General features: G+C 44.0%; 3 protein-coding genes and 1 pseudogene across 5 annotated transcripts; 1 reads left to right on the plus strand and 3 right to left on the minus strand.

Annotated features, from left to right (window-relative positions):
* Nucleotides 1-790: 790 nt before the first annotated feature.
* LOC112892981 (ubiquitin-conjugating enzyme E2-17 kDa-like) lies at nt 791-3841 on the minus strand. Of its 2 annotated transcripts, none has more exons than XM_025960102.1 (5): nt 3685-3841; nt 2871-2949; nt 2140-2267; nt 1648-1752; nt 791-1176 (listed from the first exon to the last, which is right to left on the minus strand). In XM_025960102.1, the coding sequence occupies exons 2-5, from the start codon at nt 2938-2940 to the stop codon at nt 1033-1035; spliced, it is 447 nt and encodes a 148-aa protein (XP_025815887.1). In that variant the 5' UTR covers nt 2941-2949; nt 3685-3841; the 3' UTR covers nt 791-1032. The 2 variants fall into 2 exon arrangements, with proteins under 2 accessions (XP_025815887.1, XP_025815888.1); XM_025960103.1 differs by having other exon boundaries at nt 2871-2952; nt 3685-3823.
* On the plus strand, nt 3842-8190 carry LOC112892980 (annotated as a pseudogene).
* A 1510-nt stretch (nt 8191-9700) lies between these two features.
* LOC112892202 (probable inactive receptor kinase At5g58300) lies at nt 9701-15154 on the minus strand. Its single transcript, XM_025959332.1, has 3 exons — nt 14771-15154; nt 11484-12836; nt 9701-10622 (listed from the first exon to the last, which is right to left on the minus strand). Exons 2-3 carry the CDS (start codon nt 12763-12765, stop codon nt 9997-9999), a joined length of 1908 nt encoding a protein of 635 aa, XP_025815117.1. The 5' UTR covers nt 12766-12836; nt 14771-15154; the 3' UTR covers nt 9701-9996.
* A 2062-nt stretch (nt 15155-17216) lies between these two features.
* On the minus strand, nt 17217-21984 carry LOC112892204 (proteoglycan 4-like). 2 transcript variants are annotated; one of them, XM_025959335.1, is made up of 5 exons: nt 21850-21984; nt 21666-21761; nt 20339-20459; nt 18308-19411; nt 17217-17916 (listed from the first exon to the last, which is right to left on the minus strand). In XM_025959335.1, the coding sequence occupies exons 2-5, from the start codon at nt 21710-21712 to the stop codon at nt 17500-17502; spliced, it is 1689 nt and encodes a 562-aa protein (XP_025815120.1). In that variant the 5' UTR covers nt 21713-21761; nt 21850-21984; the 3' UTR covers nt 17217-17499. The 2 variants fall into 2 exon arrangements, with proteins under 2 accessions (XP_025815120.1, XP_025815121.1); XM_025959336.1 differs by lacking the exons at nt 20339-20459; nt 21666-21761; nt 21850-21984 and adding an exon at nt 20043-20251 and having other exon boundaries at nt 17476-17916.
* Between the last annotated feature and the right edge of the window lie 474 nt (nt 21985-22458).

A 22458-nucleotide genomic window follows, 5' to 3' on the forward strand; every position in this document is an offset into this window, starting at 1 on the left:
TTGAAGCATCCTCCAAGCAAAGCATTAGGTTTTGGTGCAGTGCCAAACGGCAAGAACTCATATCTGAGTGCCTGGACGTGAAAGATGAAAGGAATTGATTAAGCAGAAATTTCAAAAAAGAGGTTAATTGTGGCCCATGCAGGTCTCGAGAACCTGCGACCTTCGCATTATTAGCACGACGCTCTAACCAACTGAGCTAATAGGCCGGCTAGGATTTTCTTTGTCATTTATTTTTTCTACACGTCCGGGAAGATAGCTTCACGTTTACCTTCACTCATTTCCCCTATTCAACCTCCTATATAGACAGGATAAACTCTTCCCGTTTTGGTAGCTGATACGTGATCGTTGCGGCATTGCTGCTCGTCATGAAGAACCCTGCGTTATACATCAAACACATACGCATCTAACGAGTTAGTTGGCGGCAGCTGCAATGATAGTCCAGTGATGTTGGCGGGGAGTTGCCCCTTTCATGGCTTTAGGTAGCCGTACTACTGGGTGTGGACTGGTGCTTCTGGTTTCATTTTCAATACGCCGACTCAAGTTGGAGAGACCAGGACGCAATCGACGAGTTTGGTCCCCACGTGTCAGTAGAACAGTCCTCTGCAGTCTGAACGGTTTCCGGCAATTGAGGGCGAAGGCATTGGCATCGCCTGGCTGTTCTTCAAGCGGGCGATGGGCAACAGAGGCAGAGCTCTAGAGATAGGTGCCCCGAGAGCCCAACTTTCACGGGACTCGGATAACATCATCATATACCACAGCAGGCCACAAGCCCACAGCCACAACAGGCATCTTCAGCGAGAACCATTTACCAAATAACATCAACGCTAGCATAGTTATCACAGCAAGCACAAGTCATCTCATTATCGACGGCAATGATAGGTTGATGTTGGGCTAGGGCTCGATCCTACATGGATCGGAGAATGCACACGGACCACAAGGAATGGAAGAACATAACGGCCCCAGAAACAGTTTATAGGGGCAACATCACAATCGTCTGCATCTGTGCAGGAAGCCGAATTTGGGGCCTTCATTTCATCCCATGGCATACTTCTGGGTCCAGCTGCGGGCTGTCGCCTCGTACTTAGGCCGGTCCGTCTTGTACATGTGAGCAATCTCAGGGACAAGAGGGTCATCTGGGTTGGGATCAGTAAGCAGTGAGCAGATAGAAAGCAAAACCTGAAACATAAAAGGATGGTTGTTAGTTGTGCAGCTACACATTAGTATGCATGTTTTTGAGGATTGCATACTACATACTGAATGCAGTTGTAGATTAAGTGAGCTTGAAGAGAGACTTGCACAATTACCCGATAGTCCTGTAGCTGAAAGGTGTATAAATACAAAACTACAGATCCTAAACAAATATAATAATTTCTCCAGTGCTATTTGAGCACGCGTAAATCTTGAACAGAAAGAGACACTTGCAATCTATATTCTACCATAAACTCAAAATTATGCTGAGTTGCTAACTGCATAAACCAGAAATAGTACTACTCAAGCCAATTTTTATTCTGAATCATTAGAATGGAAAAACAGCAATACATCATCAAATCTTCTAACATTTAAAGATTGTTACCATTACCAGGTGACAAAGACTTGCAATATCAAATTTCAAGAAGCTATAAAGTAGTACTGCAGTTGTGTCAGAACCTTAGAGATTGTCAAAGCAGGGCTCCACTGCTCCTTAAGAATGTCGAGACATATGCTCCCATTGCTATTGATATTCGGATGGAACACCTTCGTCTTAAAAGATACCTATAAACGAGATAGTTCAATGATGATCAACAGAAACAGGAGAAAACATACAGAGAAAAACATTTAAAAAAAACGTTCACTGTGAAGAATATTGACAATAATCAGAAAAAAAGGAATAAACATCGACATAATGATGATAAATGAAATGCTAAAAAGCAAAGATAATAGAAATAGAAGTGTTAGTTGACCCTGCAGGTCAAAATCTGGGGGAGAACATACATATGAGAATTAAGACTATTACATTCATGAAATGTGTAGGTAGCTAACAAGAACACCTCTTCACAGTAAGACATTACAGAAGAGATTGACAGCAGAGCATTTTCCATCCTTTAATAAAGAAAAAACAAATAACAGATAATTTAACTCTGGAATAAAACTGACGCTAACCTTTGGAGGCTTGAAGGGGTAGTCCGGAGGGAAATGAATGTTCACTAAGAAAACACCTCCAGCATATGGACTATCGGGAGGACCCATGATGGTTGCCTGCCAGTGGAACATATCCTCACCAGCAGGACCTAAATAAATAGAAACCTATAATCCATGAATGCCAAAGTGTGTAGAAGAAAAGTACATCGAAGAGAGCAAAAATAAAATCAGAGCTCAGGACTCAAGTGATATTTTTTAATAAATAAAGAAAAGTAAGATGCTCTGTTCTGGACACTTCTTTTTTGACAATCAAACATCAACATCAGCGATTAGTACAACATGAGACATTAACAAGATGGCAACAGATACATTTCACAGTATCCTGAACAAGAATGGTGAATAAACATGTATTCATAAATAAATCTGCGATTACAGCAATCCCAGCTGACAAACTGCATTACAAATATATAGAATTCAAAATTTCTTATGACAGATTCCTGACAGAACCACACCCATGAACAATTCCAGTTTCCTGATCATTCAAAGTACAGAAATATATGGCAGACAAAATATTTGTATATAACTTCACAACAAAATTCTATTCTCTAGCATAACAAAGATTTCCTACCATGAGCTTCTACCCTGTAACTTGATCAGAGATGAGCAGTTTAATTAGTATCCACAAAGTAACAACATGTATGAATGCTCAGATATGGCATCATTCATAAATCCACTGGTAAACAAGCCCGAACCTGCACTGCATGATGTCGGAGGGTCCTTCTGCAAGTCCTTTAATTCCTTGAGGATACGTTTTGATGCCATGATAAGCCCCTACTTTCATAACATTCACATATCGTGAGTATTTTGTTGAATTATAACACAAGAGTGAAACAAAGTTCTAATCTACTGCTACTTAGATTAAATAAACTGGCAGCATGAGTAAACAGAAGAATAAAAAAGTATAGGGGCAGGCATTATTTGGCTAATACTGTACCGCCTCAATGCCTCATCCTAAGTAAACCAGACATTAACATTAAAATCTATGAGGATTCACAAAATACACCAAAGCTTGACCTGATTCTCGTTCAATACAAGCATATAAGACACCAATCAGGTATCAATTGGACCGATAAGGTTACCGGTTACAAACTTAGCTGCATGAATTATCTTAGCACTAGCAAAAATACACGCAGCACGATCTGTGGACATCAGATCAACCCCCGCTACTGCTAAACCCAGGGGCAGAACCAGCGTGGGGGCATGGGAGTCAAGTTGAACACCCAAAAAAATTGCGAAATTGAACCGGTATCAATTCAGTACGCCACCACACAGCAAGCAAATCCGCAACGAACTGGATGCATGGGATTTCAGGTCTCGCAGCAGAGAAGATACTCTGCAGAGCAAAACGATCAATCCGCCTAAGCAATCTAGGGCTTCCTAACCAAACAAAAAGGGATCGAATCCAGCCTAGGATGGATCTCCAATCCACGCCTGTGACGGGAGCACGGGGACGCCGAGGAGGCCTACAGGAGAAGGGAGGGAGCTGTGGTTCAGGCGGTAGGGTACCTGGATCTGGATCGGCGCGTCTCCGAAGCGGAGGGTGGGCGGTGAAGAGCCTGCGGAGCTGGGGAAGGATGATGGTGGTGGTGGTGGTCTTTGGCCTCGGTTGGTGCGTGGTGAACCGAATATGCAAGGTGGCCCGGGGGTAATTCGGGAATCCCGTCTGAAAATATGGGGGCTTGCCTTTTCAGGTACTCCAAGCGAGGCTGCGACGGCGACTCTCATCTGCTCTGCTTCTCCGCTCGCGGCTCGACCACGGACCACTCCGCCGGCAGCGCGGGCCGCCGTGCCATGACAACGCCCTCCCGCCGACTCCTCCTCCTGCTGCCGCTGCTCGCCGTCGCCGTCGCGGCGTCTCATCCGGCGCACGAGGTGGGTGTGCTTCGGCTCTGTCCCGTTGCCCTTCCACTGGTCGTCGCACGTTTCGAGGCTCTGGTTGGTCGCCTAAAGTGGCTGGATTCGGCTGCGCAGGTGGCAGTTCTGCGCGGCGGAGGGTGACGCCGGCTGCGGCGGTGGAGGGGACGGCGCGAGGATCCTGATCAAGGGCGGCACGGTGGTGAACGCGCACCGGGCGGAGGAGGCCGACGTCTACATCGAGGACGGCGTCATCGTCGCCATCCGGCCCAACTTCCCGGTGAGTGCTCGCCGCGCCTCCGCGAGATTGCTTAGATCCCAGTGTTCTACTTGGTTCGAGGATGGCTCCCACTTGCATCCATGTTCCCGGATGCCAAGTGGCTTGGGATTCCTGACACTTTATTTTTCTATGATGGAAGAATCAATTGTTTATGATCGCAAAAAAATCACACAGTTTACAAGTCTTCTGTCATCGACTCATCGTGTCATTTACTCATTTCTAGGTCGGTGATGATAATGTAAGGGTGATCGACGCAACTGGAAAATATGTTATGCCAGGTGAATTCTTACTGATGTGATATGGACATGTGGTGAATATTTACGGAATCTGTTGTTACTTGTTGCTCGGTTTATCAACCTTCCGTAGGAATTTCCAGGTGGAATTGACCATCACACGCACTTGGCAATGGAGTTCATGGGCACGGTGAGCATAGATGACTTCTTCAGTGGGCATGCTGCTGCACTGGCTGGTGGGACGACGATGCACATTGACTTCGTCATTCCTGTGAACGGCAACTTGACTGCAGGCGTGGAATCCTACAAGCAGAAAGCAGCAAATGCTGCCATGGATTATGGCTTTAACATGGCCATTACCAAGTGGAATGACGAGGTTGCAAGGGAAATGGAAGTGATGGTTAAGGAACATGGTCAGTGTGCATTTTGGTTTTCTGTACCTATGATTGCTTTGCATTACTGTTACATAAAGTAAAGTAGCCTCTTTGTATGGCTTTACAAAACTTCAATGGCATATAAGGTATCAGTAAAATATTTTCAATGACATGATTGATATTTTGTTAGATGCTAAAATGAATACATTGGAACAATTGCAGGGATGAATTATTTCAAGTTCTTCATGGCATATAAGGGTTCCCTGATGGTCACTGATGACCTCCTCCTGCAAGGCCTACAGAAATGCAAGTCGCTTGGTGCCCTGGCTATGGTTCATGCAGAGAATGGGGATGCTGTTGCCGAAGGACAACAGCGGATGATCAATCTTGGGATAACTGGTCCAGAAGGGCATGCTCTCTCAAGGCCTCCAATTGTAATACAAGCTTTTATTGTTATTCTCCTTGATATATAATATATGTTCAGGTTTCTGCTGATAATAAAGGCACTTAGGAACTTTTGTACTTTACTCACATGGAGCACCTGCCGCCCGGGTTGGTAAGGCGCGTTGGAGCGCCTGCCGTGTAGCGTGTTGGTAAGGCAGCTTGGTGGAGTGACTGCCGCCCGGGTTCGAGCGCTGCTTGACGCAGGTTCACACGGAGTTAAAAAAAGGCCACTTGCTGTGCTATTTAACAGGAAATGCTTGGTCCACTGGCGGTTGCAGCGTGATACGCATCCGCAGGTGCGCCTTCGCCGTCAGTGGCACGTCCTGAATAGCCAGGGTTCGTGGCCTTTTCTCGATCCTGCGGAAGAGAAAAACTTCTATCTTTCGTGTCAAACCTCGGGGGAGGTCAATCCCCAGGGGTCGAGTTTTTTTTTTTTACTTTACTCACATGAAGCTACTGGAAGAGTCAAATCATTTTATCTTCCTATTCCCGCAGTTGGAAGGAGAAGCAACTGCATGGGCAATCCGCTTAGCAAAGTTCATCAATACGCCACTGTACGTTGTTCATGTGATGAGCGTTGATGCAATGGAGGAGATTGCCAAGGCTAAAAGAGAAGGTAAGCTGCCTGACACCTTTTCTTCCACTATTTGGTTTGTCTCCACTTTGGAGCCATACCAGAGTTCCTACTCTCAAATGGGGCTACTATTTTCAGAGGTTGCCTGGTTTTTGGTGACCTCATGGGGCCTGAGAACTGGATGATTCTATATTTTGTCATGTACTGAATATCTTGCTTGACTTACTAAGTAACATTCAACAACTTGACTAGGTTAATGTAAACCGAAAACTTTGCAGGGCAGAGAGTTATTGGTGAACCAGTGGTTTCTGGACTAGCTCTTGATGATTCTTGGCTTTGGAATCCTGACTTCACAATTGCTTCAAAGTAAATTGGAAAATAAGCTCACTAGTATTTTTTTTGGATTATATCTCATGTATCTCATATGTGCTTCTAGGTATGTGATGAGTCCTCCAATCCGGGAAGCAGGTCACGGTAGTCGGTAAAGCACTCCAAGCTGCTCTTTCATCGGGAATTTTACAGGTGATGCACTTGTGGCATACTCCAAAATATGGAGCCAGTCACCACTGAAAATTGTACTTTCCTTTTTAGCAAATAATCAATGTATTTTTTAATTTCTGAGCAACGTTTACTTACCTGCTATGGATAAGGAAACTTATGTTGCATTTTGCATAGTTGCATAAGCATCTAATTGTACTTTGTTTCTATGCAGCTTGTAGGTACTGATCACTGCATATTCAATTCCACACAGAAAGCCTTTGGCTCTGATGATTTTCGGAAGATTCCCAATGGTGTAAATGGTAGGACCTATGGACCTAATAATTGCTAAAAGTGAATATTGTAATCTTGTTCTGTTTCAATGTTAATTTAAGTCAAGTAAGACATCTCTCCCTTGAATACTTGAATCCAGGTCTGGAGGAACGGATGCATATAATTTGGGATAGCATGGTGGTAAGTTCAGTTTTTAAAACGGTTTAAAAAGAAATTGGCATCAGTAGTCCTTAGATTCTGTAGTCAGTTCTTCTGCTCTGATGTTTATGCAATTTCTACAGGAGACCGGCAAGATTTCTGTCACCGACTATGTCAGAGTGACAAGCACGGAATGGTATTGCATATTAACTCTGCTGGAACCAGGATTTACTTTTGCAGTAACCAGTTAGTCCCCATTTGGTTCCAGGGGCTAAACTTTAGCCCCGCACATCAAAAAGAATCTTGTCATTTAGGAGTATAAAATAAAATTTGCCTAAATTTTTTTTGCATGGATATGTGCTAATTTTTTAGACGAATTTAATAAGCCTAATTAATCCATGATTTGCAATAGTGATGCTACAGTAACCGTCCGCTAATCATGGATTAATATGCCTCGTTAGATTTGTCTCGTGAATTAGCCCAGGGGTTCTACAATTAGTTTGATAATTAAATTTTATTTAATACTCCTAAAAGAAATTCTCTTTGATGTGACAGGGCTAAAGTTTAGTCTTATCCGGATGCATTGTTCAACTACCAAACTACAATGATAGAAATTACTGAACCCTTTTCAGTGCCAAGATCTTCAACATGTACCCTCGGAAAGGAGCAATCCTGGAAGGATCTGACGCAGATATCATCCTCCTAAACCCTGAAAGGAGCTTTGTGATGGGTGCCCACACACACCATTCAAGGTCCAACACAAATGTATACGTAGGCAGGAAAGGAAAGGTCAGTTCTTCTTCACACATTAAACAACAGTATTTGGTATGGAACTCGAATCCGACTTCTGAGTATATCCTGTTCATTTGGTGTAGGGAATGGTGGAAATCACGATATCAAGGGGGCGAGTGGTATGGGAGGATGGTGTGCTGAATATCGCTCCTGGTTCAGGAACATACGTCAGGATGCCGCCTTTTGGCTACATCTTTGATGGCATTGAGAAGTCAGATGCCGCCTACAGAGCTTCCCTCCGAGCTCCTGTACAGCGTGGTAAAGCTGCTGCTTAACGATGCCCTGCTCCATCTAGTTCGAGACTGCTGCTTAACGATGCCTTGCTCCATCTAGTTTGAGAACGAGCTGCTCCAAGGTGAACGCCGTTCGTTCCATGTGTATACAAAAAAGAACACTTTATTGAAGTTCAGATTCAGGATAGGTAAAGGCCTTAAGTTGCCTATGTATATCGAACACATTTGTGACCCAGAAATTTACTAGTTCCGGTCAGTTTGTACAACTAGAAATTGCTTTTCCAATAAATGAAAGGAAAAACTGGTTTCTACCACTAAACTTGTATGAATTCAGACATTTATGTTAGATGCAATAATAATCTTGTTACATCATTTATCGCCCATGTTGTTATATCTATTAAATCCTTCATAATAAAAAACTCGGCTTGCGAGGGGCTAGCCGCTCCCTGAGCGTTAGTGAAATAAGTTCTCTCACGCAGACCGAGAAAATTCTCAAACTCCTACCCCACCCTTACACGGAGAACCGTCACCAATCCCCGAATTCCCAAACTCCTACCCCACCCTTACATGGAGAACCATAACCAATCCCCGAACTCGAAGACGGGGAGTCGAACCTAGGATTTGAGGAGATGCTACTAGAGCCCTCTAACCAAGTCAGCTAGAGGCCCATTCGCTAAATTCTTCATAATATTCATCATGAATGCCAATACGTACTAAAAAGAACATGATTATTGATTGGTTCATGAAGGATGATCTCCCCGAACTCGAAGACGGGGAGTCGAACCTAGGATTTGAGGAGATGCTACTAGAGCCCTCTAACCAAGTCAGCTAGAGGCCCATTCGCTAAATTCTTCATAATATTCATCATGAATGCCAATACGTACTAAAAAGAACATGATTATTGATTGGTTCATGAAGGATGATCTACGCGGTGCTGTGATTTCTTTGGAAGAATGCAAACATATTTTCAAATTTAAGTTTGATATAGTCACTCCGTATCACTCGCAGTCATAGGGATACTGTATTTCCGAAATACAATACTCCCTCCGTTTCAAATTATAGATCGTTTTAGCCTGTCTAGATGCATAGTAAAATCTATGTATTTAAATTTAGCAAAACGACCTACAATTTGAAACGGATTGAGTATATTATTGAAGAGCAACGTCTAACCTAGAACAATATTTTGTTAGATTTTGTGCTTTTGAGACAACCCTTTAGTCCGGGTGCACCTGTAACAGTGTAATTGTAATTGAGGGAGTCCAGTCAAAAGGCCTGAAGCTGAAGCGAGCATCAAATTTTCCAGTTTCCAACTTCGCCAATGACCTTGCAAATTAGCAAGGTCTCTCTCTCTCCTAACTGCCATGAGAAAAGGCAGGCAGCCGGAACTCCTCGTCTCCTCCCTCGTCACCATCCGCCAGCGTGCGCACGGCACGGCGTCCGATGACCGCCACGTGAAATCGCGGCCCCGGCGCATGAATGCCATCACGACTGCCGCCGACCCCGGCAACCAAGCACGCCGCGGGCCTGCCGCCGTTGCCGCTGCCGTGAAGACGCGCACGGCTACAGCCTTCCTGCGAGACTGCCTCCAAGCACGCGCGTACGGAGCAGTCATGAATCAAGTGGCACAAGAGCGCATCGTCGTTTGCTAAGGACGGTGCCACCAGCAAGCGGTTGCAACTCACCGGGCACCAGCAACCAGATATGCAATGGCCTCGTCTGGTTCGATCTTTCCAACAGCTACGAACCAAAAACCCTCAAGAAAAGGGGCAGGGGAGGGGCACCAGATCTATGCAAAAGCACAGCGAGATCCGACTGGTGAGTGGCAGAAATGTACAAGGGAAATCAAATTCATTAATCACGCTGCAGAGATTATGTCAAATTACAGAGCAACATTATCCTATGAAAATCAGAAGAGCTACTGATTTAACTGAACGATACAATGGCATGGATTATCAATCAGATGGCTAGAATAAGTAAGAGAAAAAAATGCACAACAGATTTACTGAAACGACCGGGGATCGGCAGAAAACTGCGCTACGCAGGTGGCTATCAACTTTGCTGAAGCTCTATAGGCAATTCACTATGCAACCTAGCTACCATCTCTGGCTAAACTATGTTGTACCCCTCATGGTGCTTGGGCAGTCTCCGGCTTGTCCTCTAGGGGTGTCCTTGTCCCCGAAGAGTAGGAGTTCCGGATCTCCGTGATCCTCCTTATCACCTCCTCCATCTTAGGCCGCTGGTCAGGGGCAATGGCCACGCATGCCATTGCAACCTGGAGCATCTGAACCATCTCGTCCTCGACATTGGGATGCCTTAACAAGTCCACGTCGAAGACCTCGGCGGTCCATTCTTCACGAACCACAGACTGCACCCATCTTGGAAGGTGCTCGATGGAATCCTCGCGCCCAGGAGATCTGAGAGGGGCTTTTCCGGTTAGCATTTCGAGGAGCAAGACACCGAAGCTGTAGATGTCGGACTTTTGTGTTGGTTTTTTGGTCTCAAGGACTTCTGGTGCTCGGTATCCAACAAGCCGTGGGGGCGCCTGTGGAGTGGTCATGAGCTGTGCCAAGCCAAACTCAGACACACAACCATCCTGGTTCTGTGATAGGAGGACGTTCGATGCTTTGATGTTGCCATGGATGAACTTCCCACCTCCCTCCGCATGAAGATGAGCAATACCACTGGCTACATCAAGCGATATCTTGACCCTTGTCTCCCAGTCCAATGGAGCTCTTCCAGCAGATTTATTCCCTGAAAGTAGTTACAATGAAATGCAATAGTGTCATTTCATTTCAACGGTCAACACACATTAGACAATTTCTCTTCAACAAAGACTGATGCTTCAGGCATAAGTTAACACACATTAAAAACATAACCCTAAATGTTTGAATCTTTTTATTTTTTGAGGAATCAAAATGTCTGAATCTTATTAATACACTTACAGTGAATGCTATTTCCCGTGCATTTCCATTTTGAAAGATGATGCCTGCACATTTTCTAACTCATGGTTTGAAACTAAAAGGGAAATGTAATTAACTTGGAGAAATGATAATAAGTTTAGTTGATTCTTTCTGTCAGAGAAGGGAAAAAAAGACATTCTCCAAATGACCTCATAATGAAACAAGAGCTAACAGATCAATTATAGCACAAAATACAATACTACTCGAGCCAATTTCTTTTAATGATAAGATTAAAGAGCACAATCCAAACAGAAAGGTGATATGTGATGGTCTCTCTCTAGGAAAAAAATCAGATCACAAAAGTTAGACCGATGCAAAAAAAAATTATATCTACTGAAGGAACCACCCTAGTTTATTAGTTACATTAAAGCATGAAGCTTCACAAGGAAATTAAAGAAGTTTTCAAAATAGATATTTAGCCCACTCCTGAACCCACTAATAGCATTTTGATTTCACTGTAACAGTCAAAATGAATCTATAGTTTTGATTTTATGATTTTCTAGCTATATAGATATAACCTTGAACTGGTGCATATTAGTCAACCTGAATTACCAATTTGTGGCTTCAGTATTAAGGAACAAGTTCAACAGGATAGAAAGCCAGAAATAAAGTGCTAATTGGTAATAATTAAATAGGCAAGCAAAGAACATACCATGCAAAACAGCAGCAAGGCTACCAGACGGGACATAGTCAAACACCAATAGCTTCTCATCCTTGGAGTAATAGTAAGCACGCAATGGAACAACATTTTGGTGCTGGCCAACCCTGCCAATTATCTCCATCTGCTGTTCAAACTCCTTCTTGCCCACCACCACTTCCTTCAGTCTCTTGACCACAACAGTGGTGCCATCCTCAAGAACAGCTTTGTAGGTGGTTCCATAACTTCCTTTCCCAAGAACTTCAGCAGAAGCTCTCAGTAAATCTTCCAAGTCAAAATTATATGAACTGCCCTCAAAGAAAACCAACTTATTCCTCTCTGCTTCCTGAACACCACTGCTGTAGTCTTCCTTAGGATTTTCTGCCCTGCCACCTGCAACAGCCTTTCCTTTGGACGAAGCTGGGGTAGGTTCAGTGTGCCTCTTTCTCTTGAAAATACATATCAAGAGCACGAGAATCAAAATAAGCAACAGTACTCCTCCAACAGCAGCAAGTGCAATTATCACAATAGTTTTGATCTTTTTCCATAAGCTCTTCTTGGTCTTACTGGGTGATGGTGGCGATACTGGAGAAGGAGAAGGTGCGGTTCCTGGACATGGTTCCAAAGGAAATCCACAGAGAAAAGCATTCCCCAAGAAGGAACTTGCTGGAAATTTCTGCAACGAAGGCGGTATTGGCCCACTGAGATTATTATTGCTCAAATTCAAATGTCTCAATTTGGGGAGTTGGAGGTCAGGGATGGGCCCAGAAAGTGAGTTGTTCTGGAGAAGCAATGCAGTAAGTTGAGTAAGATTTTGCACCTTCAATGGGATTTCTCCATCAAAAGTGTTGTATGACAGGTCTAAGAATGTTAAACTGGAAGAGAGGGAAGTTGGTATGATTCCAGACAGGTTATTATGCTGAAGGTAGAGGGAATGGAGGGCAGGAATAGATCCTACATCAGGAGGGAGGTCAACAGTAAGGCGATTGGACCTAAGGCTCAATACCTCCAAGGCATCAAGCTTTCCAAGAGTGTCCGATGGAATTGGACCAAAGAGTCCTACAGCAGGTAGCCGTAGTGTATGTACACGGCTCTTATCTGGTGTGCATGTCACCCCGACCCAAGATGTGCAGACAGGTGTTGTGGAGCTCCAGTTGAGCTTCCTGCCATGGGGCAGTGAAGCAGCAAATGCAAGAAGAGCCTGCTTGTCAGAGTTGAGATCAGCACTTTTGGCATGAGGAATGCTTGCAAAAAGGAGAGAAACAGCCACAAAGGCTATCACTGTATGAGGTTGCATGGTTGAGACTTGCTGGAAGAGAATTGGATTCAGCAATACTATACACGCTTTCCCATCAGAACTTCAATCCTCTAGCAGCACAGAAAAAGAAACAGAAGTTAGCGAACAGCAGATAACATCAAGAAAGTATTTCATATAAAAGAAAGAATCCAGTATATGAAGAATGATACATAAAAGAATCCAGTATATGAAGAATGATACATAAACTTTTGACCTCTGACACACTTTCATCACTAACTTCCTAATGAGAAAAATAAAGACAATCAAGAGCTGAGAAATTTGAGAAAAGATGGGCATCTTGCAAATGTTGGCAATGTTGTAGAAAATAATACATCAGACATTTTAATCCCCAGAACACAAAAGTGATCTTCAGATAGATAGGTGGAAAGTAGGACATTTTCTTGTACTAACAGCCTGTCAGTAGCATCTCTACCTAGTTCCATATAAAGGCCTCATCTTAGCTCATTTCAAAAAACAGACTCCCTTGTTTAATAAATAAATTGCAGATATTCTATTACAAAATACAACTCTTACGGCCTACAGAACTGTGACACACTAAAACTACAAAAGGTACTGCATTAGAACACAAACAACAGAGTGTAACTTGTACAACATGACAATTTTTTCAGGAGTTTCAGGGCAGCATTGAGAGCTACCCAAACTCTACCTCCCTACGCTAGGACTTTGTATAACCCAGAATAATTCACTTTAGCAACTGGACTTCCCATGGTCAGAGCAAAATGTTTGTTGAAATAAAAAGAAAAAAACTGGATTAAAGTGGTTCCATAGCGAGGCATACTATGCAGGGCGCCCCTCTGAAAGGAAACACACATGACCCTCAGAGTCTTTTCACCTAGTCTCAACCATAGACAACCATCAAACCGACCTGCCATAGTTTATCTTCCTATTTTTAAACGGGGCAGTTGGGGTTGGGATTAGGAGCATATGACAAAAGCAAACCATCCATATCACATCAGAAAGTAGCCATCAGTCATCAGTCACGAGCCTCCTTTTAATAAAGCACATACCTCATTATCTTAATAGATTAGCAACAAAAATACTTATAAACACTGTCCCCAAGCACTGGAATTATGACTAATTAACCATTATAAGAGAACAGTGGCAGATGATGCCAAGAATTGTTTAGCCAAATTCTCCCAGAGGGAAAAACTGCTAGATTCCTGTACTTGGACGTGAATCTCCATAATGTACTACCGCATAATACTGCATTCTAGCTCACCCAAACCTTCCTTCTACACCTGATACAGCAGTCATGCCCGTTACGTTCTAACGAACCAAATGCTTACCAAAAGTGATGGCACATATACTAAAGGTTAGCACATAAAAGCGAAAGCTCTCTGATGCAATGCAAGAAACCAAAGGAGGGAAAAAGACGAGAGCTTTGAACTTTTGGTGGGGGACTGGTGAATTAATGCCGTTGTTCTAATGGCCTGGATGGGCTAGCCTGGCGTGGCCCTACACGCGAATCCATCCGCGCAACCGTTTGTGAACCCAGTAAAGTGAGGATATGACTGTCTCAACCACACAAATAGCATTTACACCATAGTAGCATAATTTTTTCCCATATGAAAAAATGGATTACTAACACATCTAGAAAAGGAAAAGTAACCAAGAACTCATCACTCCAGAGAGTAGTACCAAGTACTTCCCAGGTGGTTCTTTAAACAATGGAAGATTCAAACTACCCAACTCTTCAAACACTAAAAAAATGGGTCAATTTTATCGTCTGCTGAAGAAAAAAAAATAGCAGCTACTCACATTTTATCAAATCCTAAACAGTGATCTTTTGCAAAAAGGTCGAACATAACAAACTACATTTCAACAACCTACAGTATCCCATATTCCCTGCCTAAATCCTCTCACAAAGGTGGGGAATGGGAGCCAATCCAGACAAATTCCTAATCTTGGCACCAAAATCGAGCACCGAAGGAAACGATTGCAGAAAACAAGAAAGCGGACTGAAGAAACGGGGAAGGTCCCAAACCTCCGGCGAGCAGAAAATCCACAAACGGCCGCCTCCCACTCTCCCTTCTCGGGTCTTCCGCCGCAAGATCCGACCTCCGGCCGGAACCACGCGAGGACGGCGCCGATTCGAGAGCCGCGACCGCGACTCAGCCCGATCTGCCCCCGGAGAAGGACAGCATTGCGCCGAGGCGCCGCGGAGAGCCTCGGCGGGAGCCCACGCCGGCCCCCTCACTCTCTCTCCTCCTGCCCGCTCGCTGGAGACCCGGGAGCTCGCCGCGACTGAGCTGTTCTCGTGCCTGTGCGGCTGTGCCCCTCTGTCCGGAGTGTCGCGGGGTGTGGCCTGGAGCGTGGAGGGGAGTGTGGACGTGGCGCGGGCACCGGGGAAGGCGCAGTGAGAACTCAAGTGTGCTGCGGGCTGGGCGCGTCGCTTGTGTGTACACATTTGGTGTGCATTTAAGAGAAGCGTGTCGGGCGTTTGGTTCTGGGGATTATTGAGTGACGGATTTGCCCCTGAGCGTGACGACGTCGGCGTGAGCCGCAACCTGCAGACCTGCAGGAGATGCGCTGGCGTGGCCTCTCTGGCACTGGCAGCCTGGCTCATTGACCACAACAATCTTCTGCTGCCTTGGTTTTATCGTATGATCAACCAAAAAACATCAACCTATGTTTACCTGGTAGTATGATTAGGCAGTATCCAGCGTGGTCTACTAGGTTGTTTTCTTTCTCCCTTTTTCAAAAAAAAATCAGGAATTATACTCTTCCTTTCTAAATTTTATAAATCTCCGAGCTTGAATTCTCAAGTCGAATTTCTGAAAAGAATCTGGTATAGTACAATGATTCTGGTATCGTTTTTCTTTTTCTTATTCGAAGATCATTGGTGGGTACTCCAGTATATTGATCAATTCCTGTCAACGTATACTATGGTAGGTGTAGTTGGTGGAGTGTGAGAGCAACGCAACACAAATTTTATGATTGCTAACGTCTCCGATCAACAACCCACTTCACTACTTCAGGCAAAGCATCCGAACTCCAAGGGCGTGTGAACAGATGGGAGTGAAACTGCAAGAGTAACAGAACAAAGGAGCTAGCCATGATGATGTGTAGAACTCCGTCAAATTTGTGCCAAAAATTCAAAACGAAGGACTGCAGTTGGTTGACTCTTTAACAGCTTGTCTCTCTGCGTGCGTATATGTGGCTTCTATGGATTATCTTTAAGTATCTTGTCTAAGAATCTGCCGGTTCTTCAGGTAATGCTCCAGCACGTTTCACTATTTGACAAGACAATGCAAAAGGTCATCATGCTCCAACGCAACATGACAACGGAATGGTTGCATCTCGTGGTCCATAGATTGGTGGTTTAGCCATCCTACAGATCTACAGTACCATAATCTATACATGGCCACATCTAAACAATCAATTTGGTAGTAGCATGTACGGATCCAAAAACAAAATTTATGTTCCCATCCAACTTCGCCGCTCCTGTCTTCTCAGCAGCCTGGATGAATCGACTGGCAAGCCAATGCCCGAACGCGAAACTTTTCCAGAGGAGCAACCGAGCAGACCCACACGAGAAAAATATTAAGCAGACGATTAGCATAAACATTTCAAAATTTCAAGTTTAGCACAAGGTTGACGACAACGGACAGACAGGTAAACTCCAAGGAGAAGAACCTCCAGGCAAAACTTTACCTGGGGCAAATAAAAGAACTGTAAATTTGGAGACATGTTCTTAGCTCAGGTTAGAATGCTTGTGAATCAGAGTGGTTGAACCACTGTCACAGAGACCAGTGGAGTTATTAGGTCAACCAGCTGCTCAAGATCCCACTTGAAGGGCACCGGGAGCACATTTGGACTTGACTCGATTTCCAGCAAACATTGTCCCAGACAGACATGTCAGCTAGTGTGATAGTAATACGACCAGCTTTAAGAATTTAGATTAGTATAAAGGGGAAAAGGCGAAAAGAACATGGAAGCTAGGGGTTTTTTACATCTCAAATTGTTACAGCCAAGTACCTTCATTTTTAATGAGTTTCCAGATCCCCTGACAGCATCATAGACCATTCGATATGGCTATCGTCAGGCCTTAAGCATGACTTTACTGCTTCATCACGGATCGTGCACTCTTTAATTCAATGGTAATCACTAGAATTTCTATTTAGGGGAAGAATTATAAAAATGATGCAATGATAATGCCACGTGTGAGCATGTTGTGATAATGCCGCAATGTTAGTGTGGTCCACGCGAGTTATATGATGTGTAAGCAACAGTGGAGCATCTAGAGTTACACTGGAGGTTATCTGTGAACAATATCGAGCACACAACCACGGGTGTTAAACTGTAACAATTTAGATGCAGCCATGCAGGGGGTTTTGAAATCCCCATTGCTTGTATTGTGTGTTTTTCTTTTGCCATTTTTCCAATTGTAAGTCAATGCAAAGCCAGGAATAAAGTGGTTTACATCATCGTACCGTGAACAGTTGAAACTTACACATCATAAAGATGTCAAGGTTGTAAATTGAGTATATATTGTGTCCCATACATTGGATTTCCAGCACAAAAATCGCTCAAAATGGAGATTCAAGCTATCAAAGGAGTACAAGGTACAAACCCCACAATCTTTATCTGTTCTAGCAGATCTATGAAAAGATGGGGGAAGTAGGAGACAAAACAGAAACAGATAGCGGCATACGGTTTGCAATAGCTAGGGAAGAACAGAACAATGAAGTATCTTTACGGGTTGTAAACAGTTCATAGCGGGCCGAATGGCTCAGGAAGCGGTTCAAACCTGTGATCAAACACTGGGCTCTGGTCAGACTTGTCGTCCACGCTGTGCAACCAACTCGTGTTCTTGGTGTCCTCCTTCAGCAACATCGCCTCATATCGTGAATTGGCGTATATATCCAGTTCACTCAAAACCTCTTTTGTTGCAGTGCTTTCCCTATCAGGGGAACCAATTGAGCTCCCGCCATTGTGTGAAAGAGCACCGCTAGAATCTCCAGAGAAGTGTCCATTGCTGCTTCCATTATCAGTGATATATCGGTCACCATTTGTGATGGAATGGCCTGGGTCTGATGCTCGAGCTGGTCGGCCCTTGGTAGTAGTAGAGCGAATGCTATGAGGAAAAAGAGATGCACCACGGATGCCACCCAAGTTGTGTCGAATGTCCTATAATAAATATGAGTCATTCAGTTTCTTCTAAGTAACAAAATTGTTACTTAAAATCACAACAACCTAAAAAAGTGCAAACTTACAAACTCGAAGTAACAAGAGAGAATTTTGCAACTGCAGATCCAAGAGGTAAAACTTACCAATTCACGTTGTCTTTTTTTTTCAAAAAAGAAAACATCTTCTAAGAGATACCAAATTCTTTAAAGCATTCAAATTTACTATTTGAAATAGGCATAATATGAAAATTACTTTCATTCAGTAACATGATGGTTGCAATCTTAACTGAATGCAGATGAAAACTACTTCTCTCTTTTTTCTGATAAAGTGACAGAGGTAGAAACACATAAGACCTTGTTGAATTCAACGTAAAAATGAGGGGCGAACATACCATGTGCTTGATAGCCATGTCAAGTGACTTCCTCGATATTGTCCTACCGAATCCATTGCCAGCTGCTGTGACAGACCGCGAGGTTCTAGTCGTTTGACCTTCCAAAGAAGATCTTTCACTCTGCCTACTTTGGTGTCCATTGGTAGGAGATGTCTTTGATTGTATATCAGAGAACTTACTTCGAGTGATAGCAGGCACAGACATCTTTTTTACAGGAGCTGTGGGAACTGGTTCAGCATTCGGGGTTGACCTGACCCCCAAAGACATACCTGGTCGTACTCTACCAGCAGAGAGTGGTCTTTCTGGCAGTTTAGTCCTTAAGTTTGGTGGAGTTTCACTTGGGAAATCTGGAATATCTAGTGGGCGAACTGGAGCTCGCAGCCGTGTATTTGGGGAACTTGGACGGGATGATGGTGCTGACGAAGGTGCTGAACTCCGACCACTACTAGCTAAGGCTCTGCCATTAGAAGTCAAGTTATTGCTGCCAGAAATCCGCCCAACAGAAGGTGAGCGACCAACAGATGGTGTTGACGAACGCATGGTAGGCTGACGAGTGGGTGTGGATGACCGAGAGCTAGAACGGCTCACTGAAGGAACTGTACTTGATGAAGAACTGGTACGAGTTATTGCAGGAATTTTACCAGACGATGAGCTGGGACGACTCACTGCACTAGTTGTGTTTGAAGATGAAGTAGACAAGATTCGAGACCGAGAAGTTGGAGTTGATGATCTTGAGCTTTGCGCTGATGTGGTCTTGGAAGCAGTAGAGTTGGCCATAGAGCTAGACACAGAAGGATGATTTTTCACTGGAGTAGATGGACGAGTTTTAGTTGGTGTAGACGGACGGGCCTTGACAGGTGTAGAGGACCGTGTTGGCACTGGACGTGAAGATGGAACAGATGGCTTTGATGCAGTAATAGTGGCAGTCCGCTTGCTCGGGGTTGTAGGTCTTGAACTGACAGAGGAAATGTTTGCAGTGAAGATTGATGACCTGTTGTTGCTAGACATAAGAGTAGATTGAACTGCCGGGCGGGAGACAGAATTACTTCGTGCTGGTCTAGTGGAAAATGCTGAATGCCCATTCTCTGGTTCAGAAGAGGAAAGCTGCAACAAACATATACAAAGCTATGTTAACTATAATCATGATCCACCACGATATGAGCAGCTGTAGAGAAAGTTTCAAGAAACAAGTCTGTAGCTGAGTATGTTCTCACAGTTGGACTGAAGATGGTGTGATTATCAAGTTTGCCATTCTAAATTACATGATATTTAACTTTCGTTTCTCAAAAGTAAATTCCAGTACACTGTGGATGCAAATGTACCGCATGTTGTACAACTTACATCTGAGAGATGTGTGCAATAATTTAAGGGTTTTCAAATATGGGTATCAAATTATTAAGCAAGTCAATAAGCATCGCACTATGAGAAGAACAGCGGTTTCTGCCGATTGCGCAAATAATGATTATTTCTAAGGACAGCTTTTCTGACCATATTGACAAATCATCAAGATATGATTTTTGAAAATACTCAAATAGAGGATGTACTATGTTGCAATACCCACGTCTAACATCCACTAATTTAACAGGCTGCCCAGATGATCAAGAATTTTATTATCACTCTTACGCATACTATCTAAGACTGTCCAGAAGATGATTCTAGCAACTTCTTGAAGCTAGACACAAATTACTCTTAAATCCACCATAAACTCTGAAATCCCAGTAGTTAAAATTCCTACCTTTGCAGTTGTAGATTCCATAAAGCATGCATAAAAGATCGTTGCAAGCATGTGGCAATAATATAGACCAATAGAATAATATCCTTGATACCGCAGGTAAATTTGATGCATACAACTTGAATGCAGCAGTACATTGTTATTCCTTATGCAAGCAAACCATTAATGTGGCCTGAGTGAATTCAAATGCCACTGGTAATATAAAATATATAGTCTTCACAAGGTATCCTGACACCTATATAAAGAATCAAGAAATATGTTGCAAACATATGGCATCTAATAATAGTAATTGTACCAACCTTTGAAGCTCTAGTTGTCGAGGATGATCTGGTAACAGTGCGTTTAGTCACAGTTGAGGATGGGTCTTTCTGAGCAGCATCTAATGCAGGAACACGGGGGGTTCCAGGGGGTGTCAGAAGCCTGAGGAATGCATTACATATGTTACATAAGATCAGGACAACATATGTAGTCAATCATGCACACATCACACATGCACCCGCACAGCAAATATCAGAAATCCTTAGCTGTGAAATGATGAGGTTCAAGCAAGCATAAATGGAAGTCAACTCCTAAATTTTGACCAACAAGGCAACAACATAACAATCCATTTTGGAACAATCTCATAAAATGGCATCCAAAGCAACCTTATTGTACAACTAAATGTTTATATTTTTTCGTGAAAATGAATGAGTATTGTACATCACTATTTTGTTATCGAACATGCAGGATATTGTACATCATTATATTAAGATAAGTGAAAAAAACAGTCCGATTACAAGCCATTCTATGGCACAGGCTAGTTTATTTTGCACATAAGCCATTAAGCCATGGAATGTGTTGAGACTACGACCTAGAAATGACCTCAAGCTGTTGCCCCTGCTACTGTAACAACCCAGCCTTGCCCTAAAGCTCCTGCAGATGGGTCTGGACCCTGCTGATACAGGTGAAGCTACCATGTTCAATAAGTGCAATCGAAATGGGATGGTTGCATGAAAGCAATACACATTTCAACTAAACTTGTATTCACATGATAAGTCAACCCATAGTTTGATCAGTGTACTTTCAAAATTTCAGAACTACATGGGCAATGCGATCTTGTTCTACATAAATCACGGTATGTCATCTAAACAGCAATAGAGTAATTCTAATGTTTGATAATTTGAAGACATTCTGAAGTACGAAAACCTATTTCTCATTCTATTCTAAGAAAAAATATATACACATAATGTCCAGAGCTTTGCTCTTCCCGGAACGAGCCCACACACCAACCATCAAGTTGCATGCTTATCTTTGCTCTCAGCACAACAAACTCTCCAGCTAGTCCAAATAAGGTCCCTACCAGGCAGGCCAACCTTGGCTAACGCCCACAAGCAATCACAATCATCAGACCCAAAACCCCCAAACATGATTTTGGGAAAGACCCTGAAGAAAACAAGTACAATCAACACAAACTCGTCCGGGAGCGACTAGGCCCTCTCTCCAGACCGTTTGAGAAGACCGCATTGCCACCCATTGTCACTAAGTTCAGAGTAACTATTCAAATGATTAACCAATCGCGTGCAGCATGAAATCATCCCCAAATTAGGAAATCGGATCACCAAAAAGCGAGAGAAATCATTCAATCACCAGTCGTAGTCGTTCTTCCCGATCTCCGTGTCCAGAAGGTCCTCCATGTCGGCCCCCGCCGCAGACCAAAAACTGCCACTAGATCGACACCCGCAACTGCAAAAGGGGGAAAATAAAACTACCGCTCCAAAACCCAAACGCTAACGATAGAACTCAGCGGTTGCCGTTACGGTCCAGCACTCACCCGGGCGATTGGGCGAGAGGAGGATCCTTCGGGTCGGCCGCCGGAGACTGCACGGGCCCTGAGAGATTCGAATCGGCGGAACCGCGCCGTGCTCTCCTTGCCCTCTCACTCGCGGCGAGGCTTCTGCGCGTGTGCGCGGGTTTGAGACCGCGGGGGAAGAGGAGGCGACTACGACGCGAGACGGGGCAGGGATGGATGCGTGTGCTTTGCTCCGCGGTTTTACTTTTTTTTTTAATTCTCGAGTCTTCCTTTCGTTTGATTTTTCGAATCGCCGGGCGGTAAGTATTGGCACCTGGTGAGTGTTTCTTTAGTCCATGTGGGCCCAGAAGGGATCTGGTCCCAATGGTCAGTGGATTTTGGCCGCTCGTGGCACGGCGTGGTGGTAGCGAAAGGGCTGGTAATAAATTACTACTCCCAAACAAAGTGTACTTGAGGCGGTAAGCCTGGAACTGGAAGTCGGCGGGGTCTTTTGGACGGACAGAGGCCAGGCCCAGGTGTTGGGTTCAACGGGATTGCACGCTGACAGGTGGGGCAAGGTTTCATCAACATCCCCACAGGTCAGTCGCTGTCCATGGCAGCGAGAGCCCACCGCCCACCGCTCTGGTCAAG

This window comes from Panicum hallii, chromosome 5 (genome assembly GCF_002211085.1).
Source record: "Panicum hallii strain FIL2 chromosome 5, PHallii_v3.1, whole genome shotgun sequence".
NCBI lineage: Eukaryota > Viridiplantae > Streptophyta > Magnoliopsida > Poales > Poaceae > Panicum > Panicum hallii.